The following is a 20553-nucleotide window of genomic DNA, read 5'->3' as shown; positions in this document are numbered from 1 at the left end:
GGAGAATGCGGATTGTTGTGGAAGCTGGAGGGTGGTCGTGGTGGACGAGGCGGCGATGGGCGTAGGCTGTGTCTGTGTCTGGGAAGTTGGAACAAGTGGGGCTGGAGCTAGAGCTGTAGCCGGAGCTGGAGCTGGAGTTGAGGCGCCAGATGTTTGCGGACTGGGAGACTCTCGCGGAGACTCGCGCGACTCTGTGGGGGAAGGATCCCTGTCGCGGTCCTCGTCGAGATAGAAGACGCCGCCGCCCGACATGATTGATGGGTCCAGAACCCCAAGAACGAGCAGGCAACACCGGGAGTGATAAGGCTTGGTTGGATCAGAATCGAGATGGATGGATGCAAAGATTGTTGGGAGAGAAACTTACGTCTACGGTCCCACCACACCCTAGTGCTGCATTCCGACGTTCTTGGGATTGGAACTAGGGACGAAGGTTGACGAGGTGTTGGGTGGTTGGTCGGTTGCAAGGAGCGAGCAGAAGACGGTGGGCACTCGGATTGAGATTACGAGCGGCAAGAGTAGTGAGTGGCAGGCCTAGTGGGGGATGTAGGTGAGTGTGATGTAGAGGAACGAGGAGGCGAGGTGAGGATGGTGGATGGAGGATGGGAGTGGATGGGTTATTGATGGGTGGGAATGGGAGATGGATGCTGCTCCCCACCAGTCGGCGAGTCGCCGTCGTCGGCTCGCGCCTCGCCGCCTTGTGCATGGGCTGCATATGCCTGGCTGCCTGGCTGCCTGGCTGCATGCCTGATTACCTGATTGCCTCCAATTACCTGAGCGCCTCGAGAGCCGCCACTCGTCCAAAGGGCCAGCCTGGCCAGGCCCCCACCCCCACACGCACTAATGGGCTCTTGCGTCATATATTTGTCCCAGGCAGGCACCCAATACCACAATACAATTTCAATACAAAGTTTGGATATTATAATGTTAGGCTTGCAGAGGCACCAAGCTAGATCAACTTGGTATAGCCGTATTAAGATATTTGTATATCCAGGCCTGGTGCGGGAAGCGAACATTAACCCTGCCCCTGAGCACCCTATTGACCAATTAGGCCCCCCCCCCCCCCCCCGCCCCTGCCGGAAATCCCCGTCATTCCCCCGCATGCTCGCGCGGTCATACCGTGTCATTTCGTAAAGTGATTACGTTTGCAAGCAGAGCTTATCAAATGATGTGTAAACCCCATCCTAGGGGCATTTGTTTGTGCCCGAGAGTGTTGTTTTGATCCACTCGATCCACTAATCACCCTCAATCCCATCAATCGCCACCATCTCTTTCTCTCTTCATCACACTCCTCTTCTGATCACACCCTCGCCGCCTCTCTCGGTTCTTGTCTTCCTGCCGCCCTGGCAGTACTGTTGCTTACTACTGCACCGCTAGGCAACCATGCCCAAGACACGTGCATACACCCGCGATGAGCTCCAAGGCTTGCGACGAGCCGATCTCCAGCGCCTCTGCAAGGTGAGTCGAGCCTATCTTCATCTCTGACAGCAGACATATAACATCAAAGGCGCCAATGCCAAGTCGGACGTACTGATTACAACCCTCGCCGACTACTTTACCTCGCCCGAGTATCTCGAGTCGCCGACAAAGACAGACGCCAACCGACCGCGCCCCCCACCTCCGCGTCGACCTACACGGCCGCTGCACGGCCCGGCCAGTCGTGCGCCCTCGAGGGCGCAGCCTTCCCACTCGCGCCCCTCTTCAGTGCAAACTGTGCCCTCCTTTCCGCCACAGTCGTCTCGTTCTACCCGCCCCATATCTGTCACGTCTGCTGCTTCCACCGCTGGGCCCACCGCCCGGCCGCAATCTTCAATTGCGACTGGTACCTCACAGCCACGCGCCGCTTCGACAGCCACCAAGCGACCTCCAGCACGTCCACACGCGCAGCCTTCTCTGCCGCCAAGACATGCCACACAGCCCACGCAGCCGGTGCGGCCTAGCGTGCAGATCGAGCCGGCGACACCGTCCAGTTCACATTCAGATCCTCAGCAGCCCTTGACCAAGCCTCCGCCCCAGCACCTCCCAACCTCCCCACCTACAGATGGCTGCTCACAAACACTGCCTAGCAATAGCACCTCAACCGCGCCCGTCAACGAAATCGCCTCTCTGCGTGCAGAGGTTTTGCATCTGCGTGATATCATTGCCAAGCTGGACGGCGAAGCCTTGCTTCGGCAGCTAGAGCAGCGAATCGAAGATCGGATAAGCGCCGCAGTTGCAGAGCAACTGGCAATTATCAAGCAACGCGAAGAGGTGGTGGCGGCGCAGGAGATTTTACTCGCCGACACCATGGCGAGAATCGAAGCGTTTCAGCAGAAAATGCTGGACAGCGCCATCATCCAAGGGCAGGAGTAAGTCGTGCTGGATAAAACATGAACTGACATCAGGCCATTAGTGCTACCGCCACAGGAGAGCGCGCATAAGCGGAAGGACCCTCAGTCCGATGTGCCAGAACCCACCCCCAAGCGCATGTGCCTGCCATCAGGTGTGCAGACGCCGCCACCGTTGCTTTCCGCCAAGGCGTCAGAGGCACCATCTACGCCAGACTCCTCGCGCTATCGTGTGGCACCGCGCACTCCGCCACTCCAGCGGGGCCCGTCCGCAGACTATGCACCAACCCCCGGGCGAGACTTGAGTCCGCGCGGCCTCCTTCCATTCCCCGGAGGTGGCACGAGCCCAACCGTAGACCGATCAGAACGCATCCCCTCTCGTCAACCATCACGCACCAAACCCTCGCAGGCGCACATAGATCTCTCGGCCATCACGGAGAGCGATGATGTGGACATCGCGCCCGGACCCAGTCGTCATCCTTTCCGTGGCTCCATAGCGATTGATCGCCTAACCGTGACGCCACCCGCCCTCAGCCCATCGCCGCAGATTGGCGGCGACAACTACACGCACACGCCTCTGCCACCGCCTTTCGCTCGCGCAGCCCGCTCTTCCTCGTCCGCACCCTCGCCCCAAATCTCCAAGCCCCGCTTTGACCCGCAAAGAACGTACATGGACGTTGCGTTGAATGGCTTCCCCGAGGATTATTCACCGAGTGGGCAAGCCACGCCCAGCTCGCGCACGATGCTAGGTACCGAGCGCTTTCGCGACAACCGCTTCGGGGACGAGCCGATGATCTCGTGGCCGAGCCCGCGACTCGACTATGGCCCTGATACGCCCTCCAATCCCACCACTAGATACTTTGAGTAGCCATGTTGTTTTTTGTTGTACTACCTGCTGTCATGAATAAGCCTGGATCTTCTGCCCACGCAGTTGCATTGAGATGTCCAAGTTCCGAATTGGGCGGCCTGCTGATCTGCTGACGAACAGATGATGTGTTTTTACGTAAAACGATGCCCGCTGACCGGAATAGGAAAGCCGAGCACCACAAGTCAAGCAGAACGCACTTTCCGGTTCGGAGCTTCATCCTCTCCATCATGGTGCGCCTGCTCCTCTTTGCCGGCACGCAGTCGCCGCTGCCCGTGCGCTACCCGCACCCGGACAAGCCGCGGCTCGCGCTCCCGCCGCTGGTGCACCGCTCGCTGCACACGGCGCTGGACGCGGCGCCGCCGTCCGCGCTCTTCGCCGACGGCCTCCTCTCCATCCCCCAGCCGGGGAGTCTGCACAAGCACGCGCGCGACGCCGACCACGACGCGACCGTCAAGGTCCAGGTGTATGCGGGGGGCGAGTATCTCCCCGCCATCGAGGAGGCGCTCGGCACGCTCGCGCGCGTCAAAGGGCTGAGCGAGGTCGAGACGGGGTTGGTGGGCCTGCCGGCCGGCACAGGGGGTGAGATAGAGCTGCGACGCTGCGACAGACACTGATGCTAGCGGAGGAGTGGAATGCGGTGTGGGAGTCTTTGGGCGGCATTCGTGGCGCGACCGTCGCGAAGTGGGGCACGATCGGGCTCGACGCCGACCAGCTGTCCAAGTTGAGCAGCACGCCAGCGGTCAACGAGCTGAATGTTACCGACTGCGCGACGCTGCCGAAGGAGTACACGGCGTTCGCGAAGGAGAAGGGCATCCAGCTGTGGGCGAGCGGGGGCGGCGCAGGACCTGGTGAGTGCATGCGCGGGCGGGTTGAGAGGGCAGGATCGGCGGCCGCAGGCAAAGAGCGGGTCCGAAGCTGGCGAAGAAGGAGGGACAGATGTGATGGACCTGGGGTACGAGTTGGAGCGCGAGGGAGGAGCGGAGTTGCGAGTTGAAGAGCGGAGTTGCGAGGTTGAAGGATGCGTTTCGAGACAGGGAGGGAGACGATGCCCAGAGGAAATGCTCACGACAGAACCACTGCCCTCCGCAGACCTGCACAACCTCCTCTCCGAATTCCAGCCCAAGCTGGCCGCCCTGGCGCCCGGCGCGCGCACGGCACCACTGGCCCAGCTCGTCGCCGTTACCCCGGAGGGCACATACGAGGCCGCGGCGCCGGGCGTGCGTGTGCGCTGGGTTGTGTCGTACACCCTCGTCTCGCGCTCGCGGAACATCGTCAAGGACAAGGGATACATTGTCGCGGCCGACTTTGCGTAGAGAGGTGCATGTGTGCTATATGCGTGTAGTGAGCGGAGTACTGACTGTTGATAATGAGACTGATGGCTTACGAGACTGCGGCGCTGTAGTTGCCGTAGTCAGTAACGGTGAGACTCTGCGTCTTGGCCCTCTTATGGGTCTATCCTACCCGCTCAAAGTCGCCTGCATCCATCCTTTGGTCTCCTGCTTCCGCTCGTTCCTCTGTCGACACAAAGCGATGATTGAGGCTTTGAATGCCGCTCCGGCATCCGCATCATTGACGCTGGGTCAATCTATCGCACCGCACCCCCAGCCGAGTCAATTAGGCCATCAAACTCCTCCCGCCTGTCCTGCGCGAATTCTCAACGACGACAAGCGTGATCTCTTGCGGCACAGCATATCGTATCACAGATATCACATCAAAGGCTCATCCTGTGGGGACTGGAGCTCTTACATTTGATGACGCGATGCTCAAGCATGGCGCGGGTCTCCCGGCTGTACGCGAGACATATGCGGCGTGGGCAACCCATGCCGTGGGGCGAGTCCTAGCCGTCCGCGGGCAGGTTGGCATCTCTCTCGCACTGTAGTGCGGAAGTGACTTTAAATTAAGCACCGCACTGTGTACATTTCTTGAGGACCAGGGAGGCTTCGTGTTGCGCGGAGAAGAGCGTGGCTAGGCATTAGCGCGAGAAAGTCTGCCGGCGAAGTGAAGGATTATATTGCGTTGCACGCAGTCGCGCTCGACGAGCAGCCTAGATCGCACCATTTACGGGCGAGGGGAGGATGTGCGTGTTTGCCTCGAAGCCGAGCGCGAAATCTGCCGTATGAAGCTTGGCCTGCCCGTCTGGCGCCAACACGATCTCGCAAATTCGGGCAGCCTGCTTTGACAAGAGACGATGAGCGGACTACTCGGCTCCGTCATTCACAGGTGGAGGAGCGCGTCGACGCGAGCGCGAAGTTGGGGGTGGCTGGAAATGACGGACGTGGCGCGTACCCTTGCACTTGGACGCGTATATGCGGGTAGGAGGGTTGCGTCGAGCAGGGCAGGCCTATGATGTAATCCCTCAATATGTGTTGTTCTGGTCGCCTGAAGCGCGACGGCGACCATCTTGCGAACGCGACCCAGAACTATTGGCACGCTGCCCGAGATCTCGAGAAGCGGGAAATAGCGTACCTCTTCCCAGTAACAGCAATCTGTCAGCCTCAACATAATTGAGAGACCAGCGAAACGAGCCATAGCAGTGGTTGTACATATGGGCTTAACGTCAATGCTACCATGGCATGCTCTGGTCACGATGTGTTCTCCGAGCTTCTCGAAACACTCTGCTGAAGCTAATGATAGAATAGGGTTATGCTGATCTGAGCGATCGGCGCCCGTCGTGCCACTCTGCCTTGACGCGACTCCACCAATTTCCATGCCGACTGGATAAGAAGGCCGCGGAGTGGATGCGGAGAGCGGCGGTGACGTCAGGCTCTTCCAAAGTGCGAGAAGCAGCCCGTCGGACAGGTGGACAATGCCGAGACGTGTCAACGGGATGGCATTGACGTCATACATCCACGGCGGCGTCCACCCTCGCCACCACTTCGCGGCTCTTCGCGTCCCGCAACGGTCGTCTTGGGCTGCCAGCGCGGTGCGGGAAGCGCTCGCGCATGGGATATAAAGGCTGTCTGTTCGCTGCCGTCTCTTTATTCTCATCCTCTCATCACTTCACTCTCCACCACTTCACCAACAGTGAGTCGGAATGGACGCGCTCATTGCTGACCTCTAGCCACCACTACCACTACTCAATCACAATGGCTGAACCCTCCAAGGCTTCTGGACAGTACAACTCGGTCATGGGCTCCGCTAAGGAGGCCGTCGGCGGCGCCATCGAGACCGTCACTGGCTCTACCCAGCCCTCGTCGTGGACCACTGCCGGTGAGTCATCTCCGCACATTTGCGGATTGAGAGCCACGCTAACAGCCAGGAAAGGAGCAGCACGCCAAGGGCGAGACCGAGATCAAGGCTGCTGAGGCGAAGGCGTATGCCGAGGGCCTCGGCGACCGCGTGCAGGGCAAGATCGACTCGGTTGTCGGCGCTGCCACTGGCGACCGGACCAAGCAGGCCCAGGGCAACATCCAGCACGACAAGGGCCAGGCCCAGATGAACATCAACGCGTAATCATGCTCGTGACGTGTCCGTTGTCTGTAGTATATATAGGAGTAATGGTATGATGATGCACTAGTGCAGTCGATAAGACTGGGGGTCGGGAGGCGGGGGGGGGACGGTGCAGCGGGGGGTTTATCAGAGTGGATGACTCCTGCTATCCGTGCAGTTCGTTGGGCATCGTGGTATGATGATGCAGTAGTCATGATGCGCAAGATACCGGGTGTCACCGTCATACCGTTAAACATAGCAGGCTGAGGCCATGAATGCAATAAAATCAAAGTGAAGTCAGGTTTGAGCCGTTTACGCTGGAGGAGTGTGCAGCAGTGACGAAGATGGGAGAGTGGGAGCGGTGGCAGCGGTGGCGAGGCTTCGCCGGATGATGAGATAGAAGAGGGAGCTAACTATTTGTGAAGAGCGGAAGTGGGCCAGGCGGACCAGCCGGCCCGGACGGTTCCGGTCAGCGGCTTGGAGGGCCGGGCAGCCGGTGTCCAGAATTGCCGTTTAGGGCAGTTCCCCGCCTTTCCCCCCCGACATTGAACTGCATCAACTGCTCGCTGCTTCCCATCTTGCAATTCAAGTCATCGCTCACGATCAACACGAACTCGGCCATGCTCTCGCCCGTCTTTGGCATTTCTCTGTCGCTCATCTAACTCTCTCCGTTGAAAGGCTATATACATAGTAAGGACGGCCCATCACGTACCCATACCCATACTGACAGTAGTGAATCCTCACGCCTTCACACGAGGCTACGTACCGAACCAGAATCGCGACCGCGTCGCTCACCAGGGGTTCCGTCGCTCCAGTCTTTCATACGGCAACGGTGGCACCAAGGATCGCGACGTCTACGAGGGCTCGACTTTAGCACGTCCCCCTCTACCGTTGGGGATGACGGTTAAGCGCGGTTCACGAGCGTGCGTGGCATGTAGGAAGGGCAAGAACCGCTGCGAACCCGACCCCGGTGATGCCAGCTCATGTCGTCGCTGTCTTCTCAGCGGCATTCCCTGTGTTTTCGAGAAGGCGGAGCGGCGCGAGGCGCGCTCCCGCGACACCGAGTCATGGCCTGGCGAGGCGGAAGCGCGGGTCAACACGCTCGAGAAGAGCGTCGAGGCCCTCGCAAATGGGCAGCACCAAATTCAGAGCATGGTAAGCGGAGTCGCAACGGCGCTGACAGCAGCTCCAGCAGATCCTCGCGATGCTCCCTGCATCCACTCCAGGGGCGTCGGGCGAAGGCAGCTCACTCCCGCCAATTCTGTTACATCAGTCGTCGGCGACACCGCCATCTGTGCGCTCGGGGACGTCTCCGGTGCAACAATCGCATGCTGGGCAGGCATACGGCGCAAGAGACCATCCACGGTCGCCGCAGAACATTGCGAGCGGCCGTCTGTCGGGGCAAGAGTCGGCACAGTCCGGTAAAGCATGGCCTAAGCTGCCCGGCTATGCGCCACCCGTGAGCATCATCCAGAACCGTGCAACTGACATGTAGGACCATCGCTTTGGAACGTACGGGATCATCCCCCTCGAGTCAGCGGCGCCTTCGACAAACCACTCGAGACGTTCGTCGCGGTCACCCTCCGCCCATTCTGTTTCGTCTGACACTGGCGTGCCCGTCGCTCCAATTCAGGCTCTGCAAACTTTGGCAAATGCAGCCGACCGTGCCGCAGCTGTTGCTGAAGGTAGGGTGCATCATGAAGAAGTGCAAATGGACGACTCCGAGCGCGAATCTGAGGGTCGCGAGCGACAAGGTCGCAAGCGCAGGCGAGTGACCGAAGGGAGCGGCAAGGAAATTCACCTGCGTGTACGCCGCCAGACCAAACCGGACCCCACGCCGCGCAACCCTTTCCCAGACGTCGTGACCAAAGGTCTCGTGTCTGAAGCCGAGGCCCGCGACCTCTGGGACATCTTTTTCACAGGGTGTCACTACTTCGTGCCACTGTGGGACAAACAGTACGACGTGTATGAGAGCTTCGTGGAACGCACGCCGTTTTCGACAAATGGCATCCTCGCCGTGGCCGCGAAGATCAGAGCTGGGAACGGGGTGCTGGGGCCCACATTCCATCGGTGTCTCGAGGAGGGCCAAGGGATTGCCCGCTCGACGCTATTCGGCCCGATTGTCCGCAAAGAGGCCGTCATGGCCATGCTGATTCTCAGCGTGTGGAGCCAATACGGGTGGCTGCCTGTAGGTCATGCGCTGCGTATGGGTCTCGACATCAACCTTCACAGAGCACTCGATAAACTCGCCGACACATCTGAGCAACGGACAGAAGCCGAGGAGCGCGATCTTGTGGTATCGGCACGCATCTGGCTCAATTGCTACCTGCACGAACATCTGTGAGCTGAATCATGGATGCTGTCAAACTAACATTAGGCTGGCCCTTGGAACAGGCAAACCGCTTCTACTGCGAGATGAGTCATCGGTGCGAGCTGCACGTGTGCTCCTGTGGGTACGCATCTGTTCCACGCTAACCGCTACCAGGGACCATCCCATGACCTCTGAGACCGATGCCAGTCTGGTTGCGCGAGTAGAGATGGTTAACATTCGAAGTATGTTGTCGTTAAAAGTTAATGGGCAGGTGACATTGTGACTGACCCTTAGTCTACGTCTCAGAACAACTCAATCAGCTTCACGGTAAAGCCGACGCTTCTACGATAGCATTCGTGCGCAGGACGTTCGATGAGATGGAGGATTGGTTCTTCGAGTGGCGGGGCATTCATCGCTCCCGACACGACGAGGATAGCGTCCTAATGCGACTCCTGGAGGTGGAATTGCATTACGGCCAACTGTGGACGGTATGCGTGGCATTCCGTGGGTGCCAGTGGGACAAGGTGAGGCAGCGCGAGCCCGTCGTAACTGACGCCAGCTCAACAACGACCAGCGCGATCTTGCATTTCACGCAAAGGACGCGGCGATGAGTTGTCTACAGATCTATCTGCACTCGCACACATTCCGTCGGCACCTCAAGTACGCAACGCACGACCAGCTCGCAACGGTGGCATTTGCCGCTGTCTTCCTACTCAAGATTGCGATGTTGTACCCCCTCGGCGTCAGCCTCCCAACGTTGAGCTCCTGCGTTTCCGATGTTGTGCACGTACTCTCATCCGAGTGCTACGCTGAGCGGTACGCTCTCACTCTCAAGCTCATGCTCTCCAGCTTCCGGCGCAAGACTGGCACGATGTCTACAGTCCCTGGGTCCCCGCGGTCTCGGGATGTCGATAACTCCGAGCAACCCAACGGCGATCGCCTGCAGGGCGGGCTGCAGAGCCTCCTGACAATGCCACTGGGCGAGGCCGACTACTCCCTTCTCTGTGATGATCTCGACAACTTCTCATGGCCGACGGAATTTAGCCCGTCCGACCTCCCAACCTGGCTCCAGGATGGCAGTTTCGCTGATCTCGGTCTACCAGTCGACGGATCCGACGCGCTTTTTCTGCCGCTCGAGCTGGCCAACATGTTCCTCCCTTCTGGTACAGCGCCGAGCGACAACCCCTATCTTTTTGGCTTGCCCGGTTCTGGCGATGTCGGTGCGGAAGCGTGGTAGAGGAGTCTCAGGGGAGATGTTATTTTCCCACGGTGGTGTATTGATAGTGAACCTCCACCTCGGACGGTTGCATGAAACATGCATTGCATCAACAACATGAAACCTACACTGGGCGGCCACGATGTCCAAAACGTGGCCGGCCTCACGCTTCTAACCTCGCTGGGGTATTATGCCGTTCAAGAAGTGCTAGCGCGCGTGGTTGAGCCGTTCGACAGCTCCCACCTCCTGGCCAGCACAGCGCCAGGCCTGCGCTGGGACGCGCTACACTTCCTCGGCATCGCCACAAAAGGATACATGTACGAGCAGCATCTGGCGTTCCAGCCCGGCTGGCAGGCACTGCTAAATGTTCTGGGTGACGACGCCAATGCGATCCTCCTCCGCGCCGCCATTGTCAACATAATCCTAAGAGTGGGCGCAGCAGTGCTGTTGTACAAGTGCGTTGTGCGCCGCCTTCTGCCTCTTCCTCCTGTTCCTGCTCCGCCCCCGCATTTCATCTCCTCTTGGTCTTTATGGCTCCTTGACGCCGTCCTCCGTATCGCTCCTTCGCCTTCCCGCTTCGCAGCGGCTTACACATTTCCTCCCATTGCTAACCTCAGACTCACCCGCACCCTCTTCAACCGGCGCATAGCCCTCCTGACGGGCGTACTCTACGCGTTCCCGCCGGCCCCAGCACCGCTTTCCGCACCCTACACTGAGACAACCTACTCCCTTGCCACATTGGCCGGGTTCTATGCGATGGCCACCCAACGGTGGTTTGTCGCAGCGGCCGCGTTCGCAGCAGCCACAAGCGTGCGCGCCACGGGCGTCTTTACGACCATTCCGCTCGCGTACGCCATGCTCGTTCCAGCGCTCAGGCGCGGCCTGACACTCGTACGCCCTCTTGCCCACTGGGGCGCTGATGTCAGTCGGCACTACCACGCGTCGTCTTCACAGGTATCCTGTGTGTCATCGTAGTCGCACCTTTCGTCACGTTTCAGGCGTGGACGTGGGCGCAGTTCTGCTACCCAGAAGCAACCAGGCCCTGGTGTTCCAAGCTTCTACCCTCCAGCTATAGTTTTGTGCAGGGAGAGTACTGGTGGGTGCAACAGCGGGCCGGCTGACGGCAGGAACATCGGTCTGTTCAAGTACTGGCGATTGCAACAGGCACCCAACTTCTTGCTTGCGGCCCCCGTCCTAACGGTGTCGCTGATAGGGGTGTGTCGACACTTGAGCATGGGCGACAGCGTCTCGAGCGCCAGCACAAGCCCTGATCGCATCTCCGGTGGCGGGAGCGACGTGCAGACAGCCATCGTGGTGTACATCGCGCTCATGGATGTGCTGCTCATCTTCGCGTCGCACACGCAAATCGCCCTCCGGTTGGCGCCTACCGACCCAGTCGTATGGTGGACGCTGGCGAAGAGCTTTGACAGCGCTGGGAGCAGGAAGTTGACTCTACTGGAGAAGGGATGGGGTTGGTGGGTATTGGTGTGGGGAGCGGCGTCGTTGGTGCTCTGGAGCGGGCACTACCCCCCGGCATAGTATCTTGGATGCACCGCGACTACCTTCATCACAGATCTAGGTGAGCAGATGAGCTGTCTGCGTGAAGTGACATCCCCAATCAAATGGGTCGGGATTGGAAGTTCGCCTGTGCCGAACCTCGCACTCAACCGAGATCCAAGAATGGAATGCACAGCCAATGCGGACCCCCAGAGTGGCCTGATGAGCGCCAAACCTACAGCGCACATGTGGTCTAAAAACGTAACCGCATTGAGGCTGAATCCCGCACCCTGTTCCTGCACGCGACCTCGAGATCTGAAGATGAGATGGAGAACGGAATCTAGGGCCCGTGCACCGGTGTCTTCGGAAGCCGGTGGGATGCCCCGCGGGGATACATCCTCGGCGATATCACATCACTACTAACCCGTGTCTCACTATCAAGAACAAAACATAACCGCGGCCGTGCGTATCAGTCTACAACTTAACTCATCTCCTCTCCTCTCACTCCTCCGCAAATGCAACGCACTCAGATCTCCACTGGCGATAACGAGGGCGGTGACCCATGCACCCGAAGCTCCCGATTGTGCCTGTATCGAACATACCGATATAGGTCGTTTAGTGCTTTAGCCTTGGTTTTCCCGTGGTAGTGCCGTTGCGCACGATGAGCGAGGGCTCATCGACAGCTGCGGCACGTCTAGCGCTGCGTGGCGTCATGCCGCTAGGTCCGCGCGAGAGAGCGTAAGCGGTGGGCAAGTAACAGTAAAGTACATAATAACATGGATGCAATGTGCATACTGGTTGTCTTCATGTCTGACTCGCCACCGCCTGTCCTACCTCCTCCATCACTGAATCATCAGACCGTGGACGCTAGGTCTCGCCAGTCCGCTTTCCTCTCCACCCTCCCTTTCCGTTCGTCCGAACGCCCTCCCCCGCCGGCCATGACGGACGTAGAGGTTACGGCCGTGCACTCGCGCGAGTCCAAGCGCGGCGAGAATGCGTATGTTGCGGACGCAAGGAGCTCGTCGAGCGACATCGAGTTGCATCGCCGGTTCTCGTTCTTCGCATGTCTCGGCCTCGCTTTCAGCCTCCTTAACTCATGGACTGCCATGTACGAACCCCTCACCTCCAATCTGACATCAGGGCCGCATCACTGTCCGTTGTCCTTGGTTCGGGCGGGCAGGTCGCGATGGTGTGGGGCCTGGTTGTGTCCGCAATTGGCACCATGTTCATGGTAGTTTCGCTTGCCGAGATCTGTCACGTTTTCCCCCTCTCGGGCGGACAGTATGACTGGACGTGTAAGTCCATTCCACCAAAGCCATTGCCATCAAAGCTTCTTATTCACCCACACCTCTGCCACGTCCAAGCGAACGCGCCGCTGACATAAGATTGCGTCGCTTCCCCGCGTTGGCGCAACGGCCTCTCCTTCACAGTGGGGTGGGCCGCCTGTGCTGGGTGGATCTCTCTCCTTGCCGGTGGCTCCAGCCTGTGCATGCAGTTCGTCCTGGGCATTGTGGCAATCTTTCATCCCGACTTTGAGACCACCAACTGGCAGAATTTTTTGCTCTTTTTGCTCTTCCCGCTGGTCGCCGGCCTTCTCAACCTCTTCGGCGTCAAGATACTCCCAGCCGTGGACAAAATCGCGTACTTCCTCGGTATCATCGGTATCGTTGTCGTCTCCATCGTGCTCCTCGTCTGCTCAAGGGGAAGATACCAGAGCGCTAAAGATGTGTTCGCCACCTTTTCCAACGCTACCGGCTGGCCTGATGGAATGGCGTTCATTATCGGCCTGCTGCAAAGCACGCTGGGCTTGACAGCATTTGACGCCGCCAGCCATATGGTCGAGGAAATTCCGAAGCCGGCCAAGAACGCACCGTAGGTCTCGAGTGACTGGGCTAGGAGCTCACAGCAGTCGCATCATGATTATTGCCGTCGCACTCGGTTCGGTGACCGCCTGGATCTTCATGGTGGTCATTCTATTCGCACTCTCGGACTTTGAGGCCGTCGCGGCAGCACCCACCGGCCCGCTCCTCCAGATCTATTACCAGAGCACAAACTCACTCGCTGGCGTGAGCGCTCCTTAAATCCAAGCTGATCACAGGCCACTTGCCTTGTCATGTTCAACCTCGTGTCCATGTTCATGGCCGTGCAGGCGGTGACCACCGTGTCCTCGCGCATGGTTATGAGCTTTGCGCGCGACCGCGGCCTCGGCCCTCTCTCGCCCTACCTCTCGCCCATTCACCACAAGCTGATGGTCCCCGCATGGTCCATTGTCTTCGTCACCCTATGGGTGTTTGTCTTCGGGTTGATCTACCTTGGGTCAAGCATTGCGCTCAATGCTATCCTTTCGGCAGCAGTGGTTCTCCTGCAAATCTCGTATATGGTCCCGATTGTGGTCGTGCTTGTCCGCGGCGGCAAGACTGCCTACGCAGGCCACTCCAAGACCTGGGGTCTTGGGCGGTGGCGGGTCCCAATTAACGTCGGCGCCATCAGTTTCGGCCTGCTGACGAGCGTGTGCTTCCTCTTCCCGCCCATGCTGCCCGTTGCTGGCCCGACGATGAACTATGCGGTCGTGGTACTTGCTGTTGTCTTCATGTTCTGTGGACTGGTCTACGCATTCGACGGGCGCAAGAAGTTCCACGGCCCAGTGGATCTGGAGGAACGCCTTATGACCAACAAGATGGAGTGAGATGCGTCAGCAGTTGGATAGTTGTTATGTGAATAAGTAGTCCAGGCTTTAGTCAATTTGGGAGCGCGGATGTTGTGATGAATCGTCTACTGTAAAGCAGGTGATACATACAACGAGAACGCGATGCGGCGTCATGGGCTCTGATCAGGATATGGGCCGACTGTGTCGATGACGGGAGTAACCTTGATCGCGGTCGCGAGAGCGATCTTCTTCGCGGTGTTGATCTCTGCGTGCGCGGTCCCGTCGTCCGGAGGTTCGTTCATGATCGCGATCACGACGACTTTTCTGCTCCCCACGATCCCGATGGCTTTCACGTCGGGGAGACATGCTGCGCTTCCTCCCCCGCTCCCGCTCTTCCTCTGGTTTCCAGGTGAGCTTCTTTGCGCACTTGGTGCAGAGGCGAACTTTGACGAGCGCCTCCTTTCGCTCCCCATCCTCCACGTAGACGAACGGAAGCTCGAAGGCCTTGAGGTCTACTGCTTCACTGCCTGAGGGATGGTGTGCGCATCGCAAAGATCCGCAGGTCTCTTCCCCAAGGCCTTCGACGACCTCAGTCGCTGTGCGCCACCGAAGCGCGAAACGTTTGCTCTTAAAGTGTTTCAGGTCAATCTCGCGTTAGTTGACACGCGCATTTTGGGTTTGTTGATTCAAGGTGAGACTCACAAGCGCATACTCCTTGAATAGCTTGCTCTCATATGCACGCGCCAAACGTTCCTCCCAGCTAACATCTGCTGCTTCCTCGTCCTCTCGCACGAATCTGATATTGGCTGTTTCACAGTCCCAGCTTACCGGTGGTGCTGCTTTAGCACATCCCATTCAGATCGTTGGCTCATGCTAGGCTGTTGTGGAACCAGCTCCAAGAGGCTGTTGACGGCTGCGGAATTCGGGAGTCGACATTAACGAGCAGATGATCAAACTGCCTCCACCTCGGGCATAAATGGGGGTGCACATAAGGACGCGCATGACGCGTCCACCGCACCTCTCCACCGAGATAGCGGAAGCTTCGTCTTCGACTGCCATACACAACCGTCATGTCGGGAAAGTACTCCGGCCTCCCCGACATCGTGCGTTCTACTTCGGCGGCACTGACGACAGGATTCTGCACCGGACATCTACGAAACGGTAGACGAGCCAGTCGTCGGCGCGCACCGCGTAAGTTTACCGCTCCCAATTCCAATCTGATGTCAGGATGATGATGAGGACCCCAAGAAGATCGTGAGCCGGAGCGAGGACATCGATGTGGGCGACCTTCCATCTCGCCGCCGCGCGCTCAAGGTGTTCACCGAACCGAGTGCGCATGCTTTCCTTGCAATTTTCGCTGAATGCAGGTGATCACTCTGATCCTCCACGAGAGACGCAGCTGTCACGCCTGCGGCGCCTGCAGGCCGAGGTCGCGCAACTGGAGCGCGAGCTTCAGACTTCTCCCGCTCCTGTTACTATTCGCTCCGACTCAGCGAAGCGCAAGTCCGTCCTGCCGCCGCGTCAGGCGGTCGATGTGGTCTCCGAGCTTTCAGCATTGCGCGAGCGGCTGAACGCTGCCAGCGAAGGCGCGACGATCTCCGAGCGGAAGGACTTTGCGGGTCGCCTAGCGCGCTTGGAGGCTGCGCCTGAGCGGAAGGAGGGCGTTTCTTCCCCATCGCCTGTCAATTTACGTGTCGGTGATGTCGACAAGCGGCTTGCGGTGCTTGAGCGCGCCGTTGGCGTTGCAGACACAGAGGCGGACAGTGTGAGTTCGTCTACTGGGTTTGACTAACACCCAGAGCCAGGTCTCGCTCTCGGACACACTTGCCCGCTTGGACCACTTCATGAACCTCCTTACTCAACCTCGTCATCTCGATTCGGTTGCGCGACGCGTGAAACTTCTACTGGCCGATCTCGACCGGGCTGCCGCGTCCCGGCGGCCAGGAGCACCTGCTTCCGCACCTGGCGCAGCCACGCTTTCTCCTTCTGACCTTGAGCGCTTGCAGTCAATTTTCAGCCTCCTTCCCCGTCTGGACCCTCTGCTTCCCATCATCCCTCCGCTCCTCACCCGCCTTCGCAGCTTGTCTACGCTCCATGCCGAGAGCATTGCCATCGCCGACGATCTGCGAGAGTTGCAGTCATCGGACAGGGCTATGGCCGAGGAGGAGCGTGAGCTGCGTGCTGTCGTTGCGGGTGTGCAGCAAGGCATGGTTGACGCGAGCGTGTCGATCAGCAAGAACTGGGAAAGCGTGCAGGCGCGCTTGACCGCGCTCGACGACAAGCTCACTAGACTAAATTTGTAGATTTTGTATAATGCATGTGTTATAGCTTACAGTTTATGACTGTGCCTCCGGTTTCGGGGAGTCGGGGTCCTTTGGTGTCTTGTCGAAGGGATACACGTCGTCCTCGCTGGCAGGCCCCTTGACTACCGCCATGACCTGGTATTGCGTCCCCATGCCTGTCTTGTCGACGAGGCGCTTCGCACCGTCTTGAATTCGCTTACGCTTCTCCTGGTCTGCCGCAGAGGCAAGCAGTTTGTCGAGACGTGGCTCAAGACCAAGCGAGAGCAGGAACTGCGCTTGCGAGATAGGACCAGCGGTTTCGGCGACGCCTTCAAGAGACTCTTTGAGGTATGCAAAGTCAACATTCGCCGTGAGGTCAGCAGTACCGGGCTCCTCAAACAGGTCAACAACCTTGTGCTTCCGGAACCCGCGGACGGAGTCGCTGAAGCTCCTGTCGGCGCCGTAGTCGACGATGAGACCTGCGCCCCCTCCGTCCGCCATCACTTCACCAACGCGGCGCACAATTCGAGACGAGTCGGGGCAGATCTCGACACGGCTGCCAATGGGCAAACGTCCAAAGCGCGCGGATGATGCGGGGAGAAGTTGGGAGAGCAGGGACGACTCTCGGTCCACTCCAAGCCGAAAGCGAGCGTTGTGCGCAGCCGGCAAGCTTTTGTCAGCTTACGGGTGAAACATAGACTTACTGCGAGGGGTTGCGATCCACACGAACCTCGCGGAAGCCGGCCTCGTCACGTTGGAAAACATGTACAGGCAACGCGTCAAAAAACTCATGAGCGATAAACATAGTAAACAGCGGTGCAGGAGTAAGTTACTGCGACGCTCAGCGCCACTCACACTTCTGGACGCCAGAAATCTCCTCCTCGAAGATCAATTTTGCGCCAAGCGCCTCGCATCGCGGACCGAGCTTCGCACGCTGGATGCCTCGCATCTTCTCACTGTACTCGACGAGCGTCACCGAATCCACTTTGAACTTTGCTAACGCCTGGAATGTCTGTCGTCAGCCTTGTACTATGTAGACGTACCCTCAGCACATCGTCCATGAGAGTCCCTCGTCCGGGTCCTAATTCAAGGAGGCGCACGCGCTCCGGCGAGCCAGCAGCCATCCACCGTGTCAGCAGCCAGATTGCCACGAGCTCGCCAAACACTTGGCTTATCTCGGGGGACGTAATGAAGTCGCCCTCGCGCCCAAACACGTCACCCTGACTGTAGTATCCCCATTCCGGATGGGTGAGACACAGCTGCATGTAGCGAGCAACGGACATTGGCCCGGTTGCTTTGATGGAGTCTTCAATGACCTGAGCGAGGGATTGTGGTTCCTTCGAGCTGGAGACTAGCCCCTTCTCGGGGAGCTGGGACAACGCGCGTGATGCTGGCCGGTGTCTACACCTTCGCGCAAGTGTCAGCCGAAGCGAACGCAGCAGTGCTGTTGATGTGGACATGGTAGTGGGCGGGTGGTGAATGTGCACGAAGTCATATCTTGGATTTCGGAGGACTTCAGACCCAGCAACAACATGACGGAAGCAAATTTCCCACTAGAACATCATGTCTCGAGATCAGCACACATCCGCGTCTTACCCAAAACACCATGTCCAACGGTCCTCGTGAGTCCATCCCTCGCATGCGCTGATGCCAGCTCCGCGTCCGCCTCCAGGCATGGGGCTTCCGCCCTTCCGGCCTAAGTTTGCGCCAGGCTCGGCGCCCATGCCGCCGTTCCCTCCTCCTGGCTTCTCGCCCAACGGACCTGGTGGGAGCGCGTCGCCGGCTGGATACGGCCCCAATGCTCGGGGAGGACGAGGGTATCCTCCACCAAGTGCCGGGCTGCCACCCATGCCCTCTGGCTTTCCGACGCCGCCGCACCAGGCGCACGCTCGCCCGCCAAACAATAGTGGCCCAAAGAAGGACGTAAAGACGACCAAGATCTTCATCGGCAGTATAGCGCCGGGCATCAGTGACAACGTCTTGCGGGAGCTGCTGAACGTGAGAGACTTTCTCTGATCTTTTGACTGACGCCAGGCGTGTGGGCAGCTGCATGAGCTGAAGCGCGTTGAGGGCGCTAACGGGAAACCGCAGGCATTCGGTTTCGCCATGTTCGAGAGTCCTGAGGTCGTCCTCCGCTGCATCAGGTGTTTGCATGGCGTGGAGCTTCCAGATATGACGAGTGAGGGGCGACACAACAATGTCACGAAGGCACTCGTGGTCAAGGCGGATCAGAAGACTGCTGAGTTCCTCAAGGAGTTCGAGGACACCCTGGGCCGCTCTGAGGTGAGCTGAGAGGCTGGGAGAGCTGACGATTAGGCAGACGAAAGGGCGGACGAGGCTGCGCGCAACACGATTGGGCATATTGTTGCCCGTCTGACCGACCCTAACAGTTCGTTCTCGGAAGCACGCCGTCGCGGCGGCCGGCACTCGCCCATCGATGTTCACGTCCCAGCCCACCTTCGCGATTTGAAGGAAGGAGACTTGCCTGAGACGCAGCGCGTTGCTGTGCTCGATCAGATCGCCATTTTCCGCGAGAACGCGGCTCGACGCGAGCGTGACAAGAAGAGTCTGGAGGAGGAACGCGAACGATTCAAATCAATGCAAGCACGGGGGCAGCCGATCGGGTATGGCTACGGCACACGCGCGTTTCCAAAGACCGAAGTGCCCAAGGGCGAGGCCTCGCGATCCCGTGAAAAGGACCCGCAGGGCTACGATAAGCCTGTTTCTTTCGTGCGGCCAGAAACAGCCGAGGGCAAGGCCGAGAGCGAGCGGACGGACGAGGACGAGGAGGCCCTGCGGCAGCAGAAGCGGGAACGTGAGCGCGCTTCGACCCTGCGAGAGGTGAGGTCTTTTGCTGTGATTGAGCTGACCCAAGCGCGAGCATCGCGTGGAAAAACACGAGAGGCAGCGCATTGACGCCGTGATGCGTGAGGAGTCGGTGCGGAGACAGCGTGCCGAGAACGAGACGCGCAACAGGCGACTCGTATCTGATGACCTGCAACATTGGGACGACGACGAGCTTGAGGAGCGGGGCAAGGAGCTCTTCTACGCAGACAGGGCAGAATGGCGCCGGCAACGTCAGCAGCAGCGTGCGCGCGAAGAGGAGGATGACATTGAAGACAGAAGGATGGAGGACGCTGAGATCAAGGCGCTTGAGGCTGAGTCCGAGGACTTTCTCAAGCAGCAAGCTGCCGAGATGGCCGCTATGGAGGAGAAGCAGCGCAAGAAGGGTCTGCTCACCGAGGATGCTGCGCCAGTCAAGCTCAACATCTCTGCGGCCAAGATCCCAGTCCCGGAGCCTAAGGAGGAGAAGAAGCCTGCGCCTGTCGCTAAGCCGGGGGTCACATTTGGCGACGATGAGGATGAAGAGGCGAGCGCGGCGAAGAAGAAGCGCACCTTTGTGAAGCTCGACTACGACCAGATCGTTGCCGAGGCAGGCATTCCGGATGAGGCGGAGGTCGCCAAATCCAAGGCGCGTCTGCTCGAAATTACAAAGCAGCTGCCAACATCGACGCGCTCCATTTTCCGCGGCGACGTGGACTGGACAGCCGTGCGCCAGGTGATGCCGAAGATTCGGCGGGTGGTCGCCGACGGAATCAAGGACGCGCTCGGTGAGGTGGACGAAGACCTTGCGGCGTTCGCCATGGACGGCATTAGCGAGCAGAAGGGGCCACAGGACCTTGTTGACGACCTAAGTCCAGTGAGTTGTGTTGCACATCTGCCTTTTTCTGCGCTGACTCCAGGTTCTGGCAGATGAGGCCGAGATATTCGTCACCAAGCTGTGGAAACAGCTTATTTTTGAGTCCAAGGCGGCATCGCAGGCAGTAGACACTGGTAGCATGACTGTGTGATGATAGTCCAGTGGTGGAGAGACCAGCATTTACATGAGAGAGAAGCCTCCACTATTTTCACGTGACCTGGACCTGACGTCGTTGGACATTTCGCCAGGCGGCCAGACGGCGATCTTGTCAACACATAA

At 59.0% G+C, this 20553-nt stretch overlaps 9 protein-coding genes across 9 annotated transcripts; 7 read left to right on the top strand and 2 right to left on the bottom strand.

Annotated features, from left to right (window-relative positions):
• Positions 1 to 1380: 1380 nt before the first annotated feature.
• COLE_07378 (uncharacterized protein) lies at positions 1381 to 3192 on the top strand (the record flags this gene model as incomplete). Its single annotated transcript, XM_018426332.2, has 3 exons — positions 1381 to 1455; positions 1489 to 2345; positions 2382 to 3192. 3 exons carry the CDS (start codon positions 1381 to 1383, stop codon positions 3190 to 3192), a joined length of 1743 nt encoding a protein of 580 aa, XP_018282139.1.
• Positions 3193 to 3419: 227 nt separating this feature from the next.
• Positions 3420 to 4505, top strand: COLE_07377 (uncharacterized protein; the record flags this gene model as incomplete). Its single annotated transcript, XM_018426333.2, has 3 exons — positions 3420 to 3771; positions 3813 to 4040; positions 4264 to 4505. The coding sequence occupies 3 exons, from the start codon at positions 3420 to 3422 to the stop codon at positions 4503 to 4505; spliced, it is 822 nt and encodes a 273-aa protein (XP_018282140.1).
• Positions 4506 to 6278: 1773 nt separating this feature from the next.
• On the top strand, positions 6279 to 6645 carry COLE_07376 (uncharacterized protein; the record flags this gene model as incomplete). The annotated part of the gene is made up of 2 exons (XM_018420164.1): positions 6279 to 6402; positions 6452 to 6645. 2 exons carry the CDS (start codon positions 6279 to 6281, stop codon positions 6643 to 6645), a joined length of 318 nt encoding a protein of 105 aa, XP_018282141.1.
• Positions 6646 to 10265: 3620 nt separating this feature from the next.
• On the top strand, positions 10266 to 11687 carry COLE_07375 (uncharacterized protein; the record flags this gene model as incomplete). Its single annotated transcript, XM_018421923.2, has 4 exons — positions 10266 to 10603; positions 10766 to 11039; positions 11075 to 11244; positions 11276 to 11687. The coding sequence occupies 4 exons, from the start codon at positions 10266 to 10268 to the stop codon at positions 11685 to 11687; spliced, it is 1194 nt and encodes a 397-aa protein (XP_018282143.1).
• A 1064-nt stretch (positions 11688 to 12751) lies between these two features.
• COLE_07374 (uncharacterized protein) lies at positions 12752 to 14331 on the top strand (the record flags this gene model as incomplete). Its single annotated transcript, XM_018426190.2, has 5 exons — positions 12752 to 12753; positions 12786 to 12940; positions 13031 to 13517; positions 13555 to 13711; positions 13744 to 14331. Coding segments are annotated over 5 exons (1389 nt in total).
• Positions 14332 to 14475: 144 nt separating this feature from the next.
• Positions 14476 to 15164, bottom strand: COLE_07373 (uncharacterized protein; the record flags this gene model as incomplete). The annotated part of the gene is made up of 3 exons (XM_018420073.2): positions 14476 to 14940; positions 14995 to 15088; positions 15121 to 15164. 3 exons carry the CDS (start codon positions 15162 to 15164, stop codon positions 14476 to 14478), a joined length of 603 nt encoding a protein of 200 aa, XP_018282145.2.
• A 198-nt stretch (positions 15165 to 15362) lies between these two features.
• COLE_07372 (uncharacterized protein) lies at positions 15363 to 16595 on the top strand (the record flags this gene model as incomplete). The annotated part of the gene is made up of 5 exons (XM_018425697.2): positions 15363 to 15395; positions 15427 to 15483; positions 15520 to 15622; positions 15660 to 16057; positions 16092 to 16595. The coding sequence occupies 5 exons, from the start codon at positions 15363 to 15365 to the stop codon at positions 16593 to 16595; spliced, it is 1095 nt and encodes a 364-aa protein (XP_018282146.1).
• Positions 16596 to 16628: 33 nt separating this feature from the next.
• Positions 16629 to 18034, bottom strand: COLE_07371 (uncharacterized protein; the record flags this gene model as incomplete). Its single annotated transcript, XM_018421924.2, has 4 exons — positions 16629 to 17244; positions 17279 to 17393; positions 17430 to 17586; positions 17618 to 18034. 4 exons carry the CDS (start codon positions 18032 to 18034, stop codon positions 16629 to 16631), a joined length of 1305 nt encoding a protein of 434 aa, XP_018282147.1.
• Positions 18035 to 18422: 388 nt separating this feature from the next.
• On the top strand, positions 18423 to 20425 carry COLE_07370 (uncharacterized protein; the record flags this gene model as incomplete). Its single annotated transcript, XM_018420165.1, has 5 exons — positions 18423 to 18572; positions 18609 to 18857; positions 18891 to 19415; positions 19450 to 20274; positions 20318 to 20425. 5 exons carry the CDS (start codon positions 18423 to 18425, stop codon positions 20423 to 20425), a joined length of 1857 nt encoding a protein of 618 aa, XP_018282148.1.
• Positions 20426 to 20553: the final 128 nt, after the last annotated feature.

Source organism: Cutaneotrichosporon oleaginosum (assembly GCF_008065305.1).
Source record: "Cutaneotrichosporon oleaginosum strain ATCC 20508 chromosome Unknown ATCC20508_contig07, whole genome shotgun sequence".
Lineage (NCBI taxonomy): Eukaryota > Fungi > Basidiomycota > Tremellomycetes > Trichosporonales > Trichosporonaceae > Cutaneotrichosporon > Cutaneotrichosporon oleaginosum.
This window is presented reverse-complemented; position numbering and strand designations above follow the sequence as displayed.